The 13,830-nt window shown below is 44.8% G+C and overlaps 1 protein-coding gene and 1 pseudogene across 1 annotated transcript; both read left to right on the top strand.

The window, feature by feature from the left end:
- The window catches only part of LOC133930097 (pentatricopeptide repeat-containing protein At1g05670, mitochondrial-like), a 34,403-nt pseudogene extending 24,048 nt beyond the window's left edge, over positions 1-10,355 (top strand).
- A 295-nt stretch (positions 10,356-10,650) lies between these two features.
- LOC133883603 (small ribosomal subunit protein eS24z-like) lies at positions 10,651-13,083 on the top strand. Its single transcript, XM_062322979.1, has 4 exons — positions 10,651-10,882; positions 10,968-11,138; positions 12,662-12,748; positions 12,850-13,083. Exons 1-4 carry the CDS (start codon positions 10,757-10,759, stop codon positions 12,880-12,882), a joined length of 417 nt encoding a protein of 138 aa, XP_062178963.1. The 5' UTR covers positions 10,651-10,756; the 3' UTR covers positions 12,883-13,083.
- The last annotated feature ends 747 nt before the right edge of the window (positions 13,084-13,830 follow it).

Raw genomic sequence — 13,830 nt, 5'->3', positions numbered from 1 at the left:
CTCATGGCCAAGGTGTGAGAGCATCTAATGGATTTCAAGTGCCCTAGTTCCATAGTTCGGACGTTACGAGGGAAATGCTGTTAGGTGAATTGCATCATCTCACGCACCCCAATGCCCTTGATGATACGGGTTCTCCTTAAGCTCATCTTTTGGATGAATTCTCAGAGGACTTTGTTCAGGATCTGTATCGCAAGTGGTTCTAAGTTAGTTGAGTTAAGAATAATGAATAAAGTGTAGTTTCTTTTCGCGAACTTTTGGGTGTTTAAGCTAGCTATATTACGCCCCTAAGTGTAATATGTTTGTAAACTTATTAAGATGACGATCATGCTTGTTGGATGGAGTCATTTGCATGGTTGATAAGTTTTGTTGTGTGTGGAATGCAGTGGAAAGGCTACTAATGGCGCCAGACCTTCCAACTATCTTACTGCCATGCAGCGGTCTGACTACTGACATATATGCAGAACGTGATAAGAGTAGTGAGCTAGGCTACGTGTTTACTAATATTACACCATACCGTTGAACATGCATTTCCCTATTATATGATGCCTTAGTGTTCATCATTTGCCTTGGTCTGACTGATGCTATTTTCGCTAAGTTGGAGCTTGATCTTTTGTCTTCTTTTGTCTTTGCCATCACTAACAGGATGAGGACCTACCAAAATCTTGGGATTAAACTTCTTGAGGGTTCCCATGAGAACAATCTAGTAACACCTCTACCACCGACCATGGTGGAGGTGTTTTTGCGAATTGAGCAAAACCGTCAAGCTCAAACCGCTCTTCTCGAAGCACTCGTGTGCAATACAGCTCCTCAAGGAGGAGGTGGGGCCAGACTCCATGATGACTTCTTGAACTTTCTCCGAACTCACCACCTACCTTCACACAAGCTGAAGATCCTCTCGAAGCAAATCACTGGCTCTGTACCATGGAGCAGAAGTTAGCACTTCTCAGGTGCAAGAACCATGAGCGAGCTCTCTTTGCTGCCCATTAGCTTCAGGGTGCCGTCAGCTCATGGTGGACCAACTATCTCTCCATACATGCCGCCAACCACTGCGTATCTTGGGAAAAGTTTCGTGAAGCTTTCCGCAAGTACCATATCCCCAAGGGGATGAAAGATATCAAGAGGCAGGAATTCCTAGACCACAAGAAGATAGGTAGATTTGTCATAGAGTATGTGCAGGTGTTCAACCATCTGGCCAATATGCACCGGAAGAGATCAATACCAACACGAAGAAGCAAGATCGCTTTATGGACGGTCTCTCCTTCAAGATGCAAGACCGTCTATCAACTCACGAGTTTACTGACTTCAACAAGCTGGTGGGCACCTCCCTCATAGTCGAACACAAGACAAAGAACCACAAGGAGGAGAAGAAGCGCAAGAGGGTTCCATTACCTTATGTGGATGAGAACTCTCAACGTACCCATACGGAGAATCACCCTCCTCCAACTCATGTTTCAACTTCGGTTACTCCACAACCGATGTGGGTGGTGCGACATCCTTCTCCCTTATCACAAGGGCAAACTCCAAGACATGCAAGGGAGTGTGGCTGGAAGCCCTGGAGGCCCATGCTTCAACTATAGGTGTGTCGGATACTTCTCGCGGGATTGCCGTTTTCCTAAGCCAGGAATTATGGTGACTGCTCCAAGACCACCACTACTAGGGAAACCCCCTCATCAAGCCTCCAAGGATACGCAACTTCCCAAGCGTGGCTAAGTGAATCACATCACCGCCTAAAAAGCTCAAGAGGACGACAACGTGCTCGTCGGTACGCTACTCATGAATTCTCACCCTGCAGTTGTACTTTTCGATTCTAGAGCATCTCATTCTTTCATCAAGGGGGTTACGTCTTGCGTCACAATATGGTCACCAAGACCCTACCTTCTTCTTTTCACATCGATGCACCCGGTACCCAGTTACAAGCCAATCGGTTCGTTCTTTTGGTCAAGATTCTAATCGAAAGAGTTTTGTTCTCTGCAAACTTGATGTTCTTGATACTAGAGGAGTTGATATCATCTTGGGAATGAATTGGCTGACCAATTTTAGTGCTCTTATTGATTACGCGAATAGGGTAATTTCTCTCAAAAATCCAAGTGGTGTGTAGATTCACCTTCATCTTGGAGAGGGTGGTCCCCATCTATATTCCTTGACACAAGTCGCAACCATGGATCTCCTGGATGTTCCTGTAGTGTGTGAGTTGGAAGTTCATTATCATCCTGGCAAGCCGAACATCATTGCCAATGCCCTGAGTCAAAAGGCTCAATGCAATTGTTTCTCGCTTAAGCCTAGAGATACTGCACTTTATGATGATTTCTAAAGGCTTGCACTCGAGATGGTCCCAATCTGGAGATAAATCCACCCTCGACCAAATTAAAGAAGCCTAGAAGAAAGACAAAGGAATGAGAAGAATTCATGACAAGATCAAGGAAGAGAAAGCTAAATGCTTTACCATGGATGATGAAGGTACCTTGTAGTTTGGAACATTTCTAGTAGTTCCTAAGATACCTGAGCTTAGAAAGAAGATATTGGATGAAGCTCATGAATCTCTGCTATCCATCCATCTTGGAAGCATTAAGACGTATCAAGATCTCAAGCAAAGTTTTTGGTGGACTCTCATGAAGTGGGGATTTTCCCATTATGTGTCAGAATGTGATGTCTGTCAGCGTGTGAAGATTGATCATCTCAAACCGACGGTATGCTACAACCATTGCTTGTTCCTTAATGGAAATAGGAGGAGACCGGCATGGTTTTTGTTGTTTGTTTACCCTACACTCCTTAGGGTTATTACTCCATTTGGGTCATCATGGATCGTTTCACAAAGTCTGCACACTTTCTTCCTATGAAGACTCAATATAGTACCTAGGACTATGTTGAGTTATATCTCTCACGAATTGTTTGCCTTCACGGAATTCCGAAGAAGATCGTTTTTTATCGAGGTACTCAGTTCACCTCTCACTTTTGAAGAAGCCTCCATGAAGCCATGAGAACCGAGCTATTCCATAGTAGAACTTTCCATCCCCAAACTGGAGGCCAAACTAAAAGAGTAAATCAAATCCTAAAAGATATGTTAAGAGCTTGTGCGCTCACATATGGAAAGAGGTGGGAACTTTTCTTGCCATTCACGGAGTTTTCTTGTAACAATAGTTACTAATCCAGTATCCAAATGGCCCTGTTTGAAGCTCTCTATGCAAAAAGATGTCGAATGCCTTTAAATTGGTCTGAGTCCAACAAACGATCATTCTTGGGTCCGGATTTGGTCAAAGAGGCAGAAGAACTCATCAAAACCATTCACAAATGTCTTCTCATGGCTCAATCTCGTCAAAAGAGCTACGCAGATCGTCGCCGATGAGAGCTGGTGTTTGCCATTGAAGATTTTGTCTACCTCAAGGTGTCTCCTCTCAAAGGGACGCAACGCTTTCAAGTAAGAGGAAAGTTGGCACCTCGCTATGTAGTCCTTTCCAAATCATTGCTTAGCAAGGGGAGGTGGCCTATCAATTGGAATTACCTCCATCCCTCTTCACCATTCATAACGTGTTCCATGTCTCGCAATTAAAGAAATGCCTTCGAGACCCAACTAAAGCCATTGAAGTGCAAGCCAAGACTTGCAACCTGATCTATCTTTTTGCGAGTGACCAATTTGGATTTTGGACAAAGCAGAACGCAAAACTAGAAGCCACTCCATCAAATTCGTCAAGGTGCAATGGAGTTACCACACGGAAGATAAAGCTACTTGGGAGTGTGAGGATTGAATCCGCTTAAAATTCCCGATCTTTTTGAAACATTATTAGTATCATTCCAATTCTACATATGTTGGGCATCTTGCATGTTTGTTGTGCATCATCTTGCCAGTTGAATTTTTCTTCCCTAAGGATCATGCTTAGAAACCATTTTGGCCAAGAAAGAACCTTCCTGGCAGTGCAACGCACTCTGCTGACCTGACCGCCAGAAACATACAGTACTTTTTTTGATCTCTGTTCCTGGGTGGTTTGACCACCCAGGCCCATGGACTCTCTGTACGATTGGTGGTATAACTACCATGATCGCAATCCAACCGCTACCGTGCCGCGGTCTGACCGGGCCTAGCCACGATCTAACCATCAAAGCACAGGAAAGTCCAATGGCTGTTCTCCCATCAGGTTGAAAGATTCAACAAATTTCTTTTTCCATTTATGGAGTAATCTTTCCTATTTCTCAACAATCCTCGATTGTGACATTTAGTCATCATCACCTTCCCCTTGAAGTAGCCAGATCTCGGGATGAGATCCTTTTGAAGGGAGGGAGGGTTGTCACACCCCAAAATCTTAACATAGTCTTTGAGCATGCATAATCATCATGACATCCTATTTTGTGTGGATGATTTTAAATTGAGTATTTAAACATATTTCAAAAATTATACATTGAGGATTGATGCGCATTTCCCACCCTATATATAATTATTTTTACAAGTGGAAATGGATTAGAGCTAGTTAGAAATATCCCAAAGACTTTGGAAAAGAAGAAGAAAAGGAAAAAGGAAGAAACAGGAAAAAGAACTAGGCTTCTAGCACAAGGACCATGACCGCGGTCTGACTAGGAGTCCATGTGGACCGACCGCCAGAGCGCAGAGGCTTTTAACTTAAAGCCCATCGACCGAATGTCGTTCGTCTCTCTCGATTCTTTTCACTCTCGCTCGCTCTTCCTCACCCAAACCGAGAGAGAGAGAGAGAGAGAGAGAGAGAGAGAGAGAGAGAGAGACCACCTCGACATCCCTGAAAGTCGGATATAGACAGAGAGGACTTCTCCGAGCTCCCCGAAGCCTTCTTTGAGCTCCTCTCCCTCATCTCCATTGCTGGAGACATTTTCACGCAAGATTCCCCACCTCAAGGCCATCAACCACCCTAGAGCCCGATCTACAAATCAGAGCTTCCCCGAAGTTATCTTATCCAATAGGAAGCTTCCCCACTCCGAGGTGAGCCATCCCCTACCCTTTTCTCATCGTTCTTGAGCTCTTATCGGTCTCTATTTCATTTAAACTAAGCTCAACCCTAGCTATAGATCTCATCCATGAGATTTTTTGAGTTTGGCCCGGTGCATATAGTCCAAAACCACCCTAGAAACACACCCCTGATCTTGTAGAGCGTATTGGTACCCTTCATTGTCGAAGGCATCACTTGAATAGGTTGGCGACCTCGCGAAGATGATGCCAATAGGACCCAACTGTTTGACCGCCGTTACGGTCAGTCTGGCTGCCAGTTGAGACTAGGTCAGTTCAATCTTTCAATCAAAACTCCAGAGTTAGAAGTCAGATCACGACTTGGCCCACCTAACCACCAGCAGCGGTTTGACCGCCATGGTCTGTTCTGACCGCCAGTACCGAATTGTTCTCTGTTTGACCCTCACGGTCTGACCGCCAGCTGCACAAAACTTTGTGAACTTAGGTTACCTCATGTGAGGTTCAAACATTTCATAACCTGAATTGTTCAGCATTCTTTGCAAATGTTTTCGAAACATGGTGCCTTTCATGTTGTTCACGATCATGCATCATAAGCATACATTTTCATCGTTCGTTGGGTTATTCGATTCATTCTTGAATTATCTAGAGAGTGGCCCACAGACGGTTCACGCAGTCGAGGCCGACACCAAACCGGATTTCGTGAGCGAAGCGTCGAATAAACAAGGCAAGCATCTAAGCATATTCTACCTTATACTTTGGATCATGTGATGTCTAAATTGATAAATTAACACTTTATGTATGTTAGCAAGTCAATGTCGGGTTTTGTTGGTAGAATCTACGTTGATACATTTTTCCTACCTTGAATTATTGATGATCCCTATCCTTGTAACCTAGGTATAACAATATTGTTATCTAACTTAAAAGTTATTTGAGATACTTAGCAATGAATAGATCCTTGGTAGAAGTCGAGCGATGGTTCAACTATCATTCTCAAGCTATAAGCTTAATAATTGGTCACAAAGATAATGATGATGTTGGGAAGCATGAGTGTGAGGATGAGACGAGATGTGGGTGGTGCTAGGGTTAGATCGGGAGAGGAACCCGAATGCCATAGACCGCATACGTCGATTAAACACCGACCATTATTTATTGTTGGCTTAAGCACTTTCCGTTCTTTCATATATTCAATAAATATACAAATGAATCGATTATCATAAACCATGCTAACGCTTATCGTGCGTCCCTATGACGCGTAAGAGAAAAAGAATAAGAAGAAGCAAGGTGACGGTTGTCGAAGGTGTTCGGGATACGATTGCAATAACCACGATGCCATAGGGGCATGTGCAAGTGAGTAGTTCCGGGTATGAGAAATGTTGTCTCGCGGGCCAAGAGGATGGACCCGAGTCGTATGGATAAAGATGTACCGTTGCAGGGTGTAAGATCAATTCGAATTGTTGCGCTCTCGATTATGAGCATGCTTTTGTCCATCCGTATCAATCATAGAGTTTCGTTGTCCGTGGTGATGGTATGTTAGGGAGTGGATAGTGATGGTTGATGATGAGTTGGGCTGGTTCGAGTGACTGTTATTTTTATGTTGATGTTCTCAGGATCGAAGGATATAGTTATTAGGTTGTAGATGCTCACACTTTTAAGTTGATAAAATGTTTCTGCATATGAGATCATTTAACTTTATGGCCGATTCCTTGCTATGCATCCTCAAATGCATAATCATTAAAGTCGGGTTATTATATGTCTCCATTATGAATTAAGTCTTCAAGTATCTTCGTACTCACGTTTGTTTTGATGAGTTTTGCTGGTGAGGAGGAATTAGTGTACAATTACTTCACGCCTGTCGATGTTGGTGACAAACAAAAGTAGTGCGAGCTACTCAGTAAACATGGTTTTTGGGTGGTGCCTTAGGTAAAATAGTGCTACCCATCTTTTGTTGTTTATACTTTATTTTTCTGGTACTTAGTAACCATAACTAGCTAGGAGTGGAAACTGTTCTTTTGTCCTCCTAGCATTTGTTTTCTGTAAATGGTTGAAATTGCGATCACTTAAGGACTTGTAATCTATTTTCATTACTCGCTCTTTATTATGTCCTGATGTGACAAAGCTTGTTGTAAAGACACGTGTTCAGATCTTGGATATAAAACACATGTTGAGACTATTGGTATTGGATTCTGGTTAATTATTATTGTCGTGATTATGTAAATGATCGTCCTAATAATTACTTAGAATACAATTTGCTCCTCATAATTTCTCCCAACAACGGCCCAACCCAACTCTAAAACACACCACTCCATTCTCCGACGCCTGTCACACACGAGCCCCATTCCCCATCCTGGCTTTGAGCGACCTCCGCCCTGCCCCGGGCGGCCACCCCAGTCATGCCGTCTTCCACAGCGACTGTGCCGCCTGCCTCCTCCAGCTCCACCTCGTTGGCAACACGCATAAGGTAGAGCATTGAGGTGATGACAGTGACCCATGGCATGTGAAAAGAGGAGCACATGTAGATCCAAGAAACGTGACGGTGGTGGAAGAGCGCAGAAGAGAGCAGAAGGAGCAAGGGCAATGACAACGGGTTGGCGAGGGAGGAGGTGTGCGTACACGGGCAGGGGGTAATGTACGCAATGCATAGTATCCTGGCATCCTACCGCGTCAAATTCTATTGAAAACACACCAAAAAAGCCGATTGTTGTATGAAATTTCATCAAAAAAATCTCTCCTACTTAAAAAGAACGTAAGGCATGTATGATATGCCAGAATATTCCTCTGCCTCCGCAAGATTCCTCTGCCTCCCTCCTCTATGCGCCGTGACATGCATCGTCATCCGATTCATCTACACAGCCCACGCGCTGCAATGGATCAGACGCCGTGGATCTGCCTTCCACTTGCCCAACGCCTGTCTCCCGCCGCTGCTGCCAGGGCGGGCCTCACTCCCAGACGTCGCCGCAGTGAACGCTCCTTTATCGCGTCGTTTCCGCAGCGAACGCTCCTCCACTTTAATCCACGCGTGAGACCTCCGGCACGAGCGCGCCGCCCGACGTAGCCACGCCACCACCTCCTCCTCGTCCCCACACAGCCGCGAACATCGCCGCGTGCTGCCGACCTCCACTGCGGAACTCACGGCCACCGCTGCGCCCCGCCCGTTCCCGGACTACCACCCGCCCCGCCCGGACTCGCCGGACGACGATGCCCTCGCGCGTCGCCTCGCCACCGCCGTGCTTGCCTCGCCGGACCCCGTCTCTCTCCCGCCCCTCCCGCTCCTCCCACTCCTTTGCCCGATCCATGTCCTCCTCGCGCTCCTGCTCCTCGCCTCCCACCCGCACCTCACCCGCCGCCTCCTCCCGCTCCTCCTCCTCTTCCCCTCCCACCCCAGCAACTCCCGCACCCTCACCTCCTCCAATGATTCACCGTTTCCGCCCACCTCGCCGTTCATGACACCGGTGCCACGAACACCATATTCGTGTGCGCCGTCTGCTTCCCGTCTCCTCACCGGCATTTCGTCGAGCACTTCATCTCCACCTATAGGGCCTTCTCCTCCGACCCGCCTCTTTCGACCTCCTGCTCCAGTGCCTCCCCTCGGCGCCCCTCCTCCGCCGCCTGCGCCAGTACGGCATCACCCCCTCCTCGGAGGCCTGCAACGTCACGCTTTCCCGCCTCCCGCTTGATGAAGCCATCGAGTTGTTTCAAGAATGTTTGCTCCTACAATATACTCCTCAGAGAGCTGTGCAATGTTAGCTGCATGAAGGATGCACGCCAACTGTTCGCTGAAATGGCGTCGTAACTAGATGTTGTCACATATGGGATTCTTGTCCATGGTTACTGTGCTCTTGGTGAGCTAGAGAATGCTGTGATGCTGTTGGATGAAATGGTGGCAAGAGGGGTGGAGCCGAATGCAACAATGTATACAAGTGTTGTTGCATTTTTTGTGTGAGAAAGAGCGGGTTTCAGATGCTTTGATGGTGATGGAGGATATGGTCCAGCGTAAGGTGATATTGGATGAGGCGGTGTACACAACGGTCTTGAGCGGTTTTTGCAGTAAAGGGGATTTGGCAGCTGCAAGAAGGTGGTTTGATGAGATGCAGAAAACAGGGTTGGCAACTGATGGGGTGACATATACCACGCTGATTAATGGGCTTTGCCGGGCTGGCGAGTTGAAAGAGGCAGAGAGAGTTCTTCAGGAGATGTTGGCCAAGCGGTTGGATGTTGATGAGGTCACATGTACAGTGCTCATTGATGGGTACTCCAAGAGAGGGAAGATGGCGGAAGCATTTCGGGTGCATAATGAAATGGTGCAGAGGGGAGTGACACCGAATGTGGTGACATACACGGCTTTGTTGGATGAACTATGCAAGCAAGGAGATGTTCAGGCTGTTGATGAGCTATTGCATGAGATGTGAAACAAGGGGCTTGAGCTCAATGCTCACACATACAACTCCCTGATCAATGGCCTATGCAAGGCTGGCAACCTGGAGCAGGCCATGAGGACTATGGCAGACATGGATATAGTGGGTCTTAAACCAGATGTTTACACATATACAACTCTTATTGATGCATTCTGCAAGTCAGGGGAGCTTGACAGGGCTCACAACCTCCTGCAGGAGATGTTAAATAAAGGAATTAAGCCTAATATTGTGACTTATAATGTTTTAATGAATGTTTTCTGCATGTCAGGTCAGGTAGAGGGAGGAAAGAAGCTGGTTGAATGGATGCTGGAGAAGAAATCCACATGAATGCTGCAACCTACAATTCTCTTATGAAGCAAGTACTGCATTGACAATAATATGAAATCTACATGTGACAGCAAGTTCTCAGGAGGTGGCAGCGAATGAGAACACATACAATATATTGGTCAAGGGGTACTGCAACGCAAGAAATATGAATGAAGCCCTATATTTCCACAATGAAATGATATAGAAGGGTTTGTGACTTACTGCAACCTCATGCAATGCTCTCGTAAGATTGCTGAATAAAAAGAAGAAATTTGTTGAGGCAAGAAAATTATTTGATGAGATGAGGAAGGAGGGTTTGACAGCTGAACCAGATATATACAGCTTTTATATTGATCTCAACTTTAATGAGGATAATTTGGAGTCGACTCTTGCATTTTGTGATGAACTGGTGGAAGCCAGTGTTGTGAAATCTAAAGCTGAAGTGGATCAAGATGAATTGAGATTACTGTTGGTTCCGTGCAATTTTGCAAATGATTAGGATTGAGAGGAATTGGAATGATTAGGATTGAGAGGAATTATATGTTGCTTGCCTTTAGACTGATGAGTCTGAGAGGCAGGTGATAGAATTTGTTTGAATTAGAATTGTTCCAGCTGGTACCAAGGAATTTGTTTGATTTAGAATGATGTGAGGAACATGGATTCAATGTAACTCGTCAGCCTCACCTCTACATATCCCTCCCACTATAGCATCCGCATCTGGACATTGAGGTGATACAATTTTAGCCAATCCACTATAATATCTTGTGTATTTTTTTTTATTCTGTTGCAACGCATGGGCAATTGACTAGTCACATATAATTTTGAACATGTCTATGCAGTGATTAATGGGCCCAAACCCATCATTCATAACAAGCCGAATACTAACTTCTAAAGCGATCAAGAGGTCCAAACCCACCAAGAGCTAAAGTGGGCCGCTCAAATCCAACTCGGTCCACATCACCAAAAAGAACCCCTAGGGTTTCACTACATATACTCCCCTCCACCTACACGCCCGGCCTCTCACACCGCCGCCTCCCTTCTTCCCTTCCGGCCGCCGCCGCCGCCGCCGCAGCAGCAGCAAGCAGCCGGTCGACCGAAACCGAGCGCAGCCATGGCAGACACGAAGGCCGCCGCGGCGGTGACCCTCCGAACGCGCAAGTTCATGACCAACCGCCTCCTCTCCCGCCGCCAGTTCGTGCTCGAGGTGATCCACCCCGGCCGCCCCAACGTCTCCAAGGTCAGGGATCTACTCCTCCCCCCTCTTGGTTACCTGGCTTGGTGGTGTACGGGATCTTAGGGTTTGAGAGTGTGTTGTCGCGCAGGCGGAGCTGAAGGAGAGGCTGGCGAAGCTGTACGAGGTGAAGGACACCAGCTGCATCTTCGTCTTCAAGTTCCGCACCCACTTCGGAGGCGGCAAATCCACAGGGTTTGGTCTCATCTACGACAACCTCGAGGCCGCCAAGAAGTTCGAGCCCAAGTACCGCCTCATCAGGGTATGCGCAGCTACGCCCTTTCTCACTCCTGCTTGCTGCATTGCGTTACGATGTCATAGTTTAATCTGATTGCGCACTTGGAGTTCGTGGCTTACGTGTTCTAGTGTAGTAACGTGTGATTAATCCGGATATAGTTTCTTTAGTATTAAAATGGCACTTGCTTATACCAAGATTGTGCTATGCGCAGTTTCAAAGTTATAGGTGCAGCCTTTATTGACTGGCGCCGCCTGCTATGTAATTTGTTGTTGGCTTTCCCTGTGAATTTTGAGTCGATCATGTTGCTGATTTAGTGGATGCATTTTATTTGTCAATAAGTGGTGTGATCAAGGGTAGTCATGGTACGAATTTGCTGCTGATGATACTAATGTGTAGCTTGTAGCTGACTTAGGTGAATATTTGTACATTTTCTCAATTCTTATCTCAACGTGTAATTGAGTTTCGCTCAAAATGTCTCAATGGACAATGTTCTGATGTTTAAATGGTTCTAAGCTAGTACACAAGTGATGTGATGTTTTGTGTCAACTGTTCGAGAATCGGATAGCGACACCAACACAAATTCCTGTATTTCTTGAAGTCAAACCATTGTTCAGTTTCTAGATAATTATGTGCATATGAGAAGCGTCTAGTACATGTTGATCTTGCGATGTGTTGTTAGTGTGGATGCTGTATAGTTCTTTTCATTCAAGAGGAAACTAGATTTTTTCTTTGGTAATGTGGCTTACTGTTGTGAATGTTCTCTCTATCTTTAACAAAAGATGTCCTCCCAATCTCATGGTTGTATGACCAAACACCTAAGTACATCTGGCTATTTAGGTTTAGCCTCTCATCGGTGTTATTATTTTCTTGTGTTCATGATCTAGCGAGCTCAAACGACGACCACCTATCTACACAAGCGATGTTTTTGACTCGTACGAAAAAGGCCACTATTAGCATTCTGATCCAAAATATAAGTCCATTTAGAATTGTTGTTGGTCAAACCTTTTTAACTTTGACCATCAATATCTAAAACTTCATATAGATCGATGACATAAGATTGATGTTGTTAGATTCATCATGAAAATACTTTCATAATATATTGATCTTGCTATTTGAAATAATATATTTTTCACAGATATTTCTAATCAAAGGGTCATATTGGAGACCATGTCAATTTCTTAATGGACTTATATTTTAGGTCGGAGGGAGTATCATGTTGCGTTAGCAAAAACCGTCATTAACATTATTGTGGAAACTAATAATGATGGCAGATTTACTATGATACATGTGACCGAATTAGATAACTGCATATGCACTAATTATGCCAGCTACTGAACCTTTGTAGTGCTACACTGTCTGGAACCTTTCGATGGTACCATTTTGTTGTTTGCCATTAGCCACTGTTTGACCGACTTCTGTGTATATATGCAGTTTATAGTTAAATGTCATTTATCGTTTATGTTTTTATCCATACTAGATGCAACATGGGCTTCTATGTTATAGACATGTTTGAAGTTGCTAATATCTTGTTTTTATTTTTTTGACAGAACGGTCTTGCTACCAAGGTAGAGAAGTCACGTAAGCAGATGAAGGAACGGAAGAACAGGGCAAAAAAGATCCGTGGTGTGAAGAAGGTCAGTATCAGTCCTTTGCTGACATTTATTCTGATAATTGTATTCCAATTGCTCTGGTAGTTGATCACTACCTAAATTTGTTTGTTGAGCTAATTTTGCAGACAAAGGCTGGAGATGCTGGTAAGAAGAAGTGAGGGAAGATACTCAGTCGTCATCTTATCTACCTTTGGTTTGTTTAGGACGGTCTCCTTGTGGCAATGCTGAATGTTTAAATAGAACTAGAGAAGATTTTGCCAGTTATGTCATCTGGAATGTTGAGCATACTCGTAGTACCTTGTGGTCAGTTTTGAGGAACATTGTCAGATGCTATCATACATACTTGTCACGGCTCCAAAGTTCTGCTGTCGTACATTGTGATTTGGTTTGGGCGTTCTGTGCTCCAAGTTCGATAGCATGCTGGAACGCAAAGTTTCTGATAGCGATTAATGCTTGGGATGCTAGTTTTACATCGATGCACGAGGTTCGTTACACCCACAAAATAGACGTCAGGACTCAACTGACACCAATTTGACATCCAAGAGATTAATTGAAACACTTAATTTTATACTAATAAACCAAAATCATACATGCATCGTTTGAAGAGATTTACCCCGGCATCAGATTGTCGCAGACAATTCTCAGTTTGTTTGGACGCCAGGATCTTCCGGGGCTTAGGGCTGAAAACGACGGCGATGGTCGGGAAAACTCCCAAACTGATTTTACCTTCACATTTTTTCTATCGGATGGAAACAAGTCGGTTATAAGAAAATGAATATGTCAAAGGAAACCGGTGATAAATCAGAAAGATCGAACCTCATAATCATGAGATAAAAATGAAGGAGGATATCAAATAAAAGACAGAACTCCACCATCAATATCATGAACTTGCCCTCACAGGCACAAGGCCGACAACAGCCTGTTCTTTATCAGACAAATGAAATCACAAGCTCCTACTATAAGATGCATCAAGTCTGAAAATTAAAATCTTCCATTTTTCAGAACGAGATGATCATATGAACACAAATGGACTAATGTGGCATGGTGGCAAAATAATTGACAGATGTGTGCTAGTGCTGCATATGCTACTAAGGGCATAACCCAAT

This window comes from Phragmites australis, chromosome 10, assembly GCF_958298935.1.
Source record: "Phragmites australis chromosome 10, lpPhrAust1.1, whole genome shotgun sequence".
Lineage (NCBI taxonomy): Eukaryota > Viridiplantae > Streptophyta > Magnoliopsida > Poales > Poaceae > Phragmites > Phragmites australis.
The sequence above is the reverse complement of the archived record's forward strand: the minus strand, read 5'-3'. Positions and strand labels throughout refer to the sequence as shown.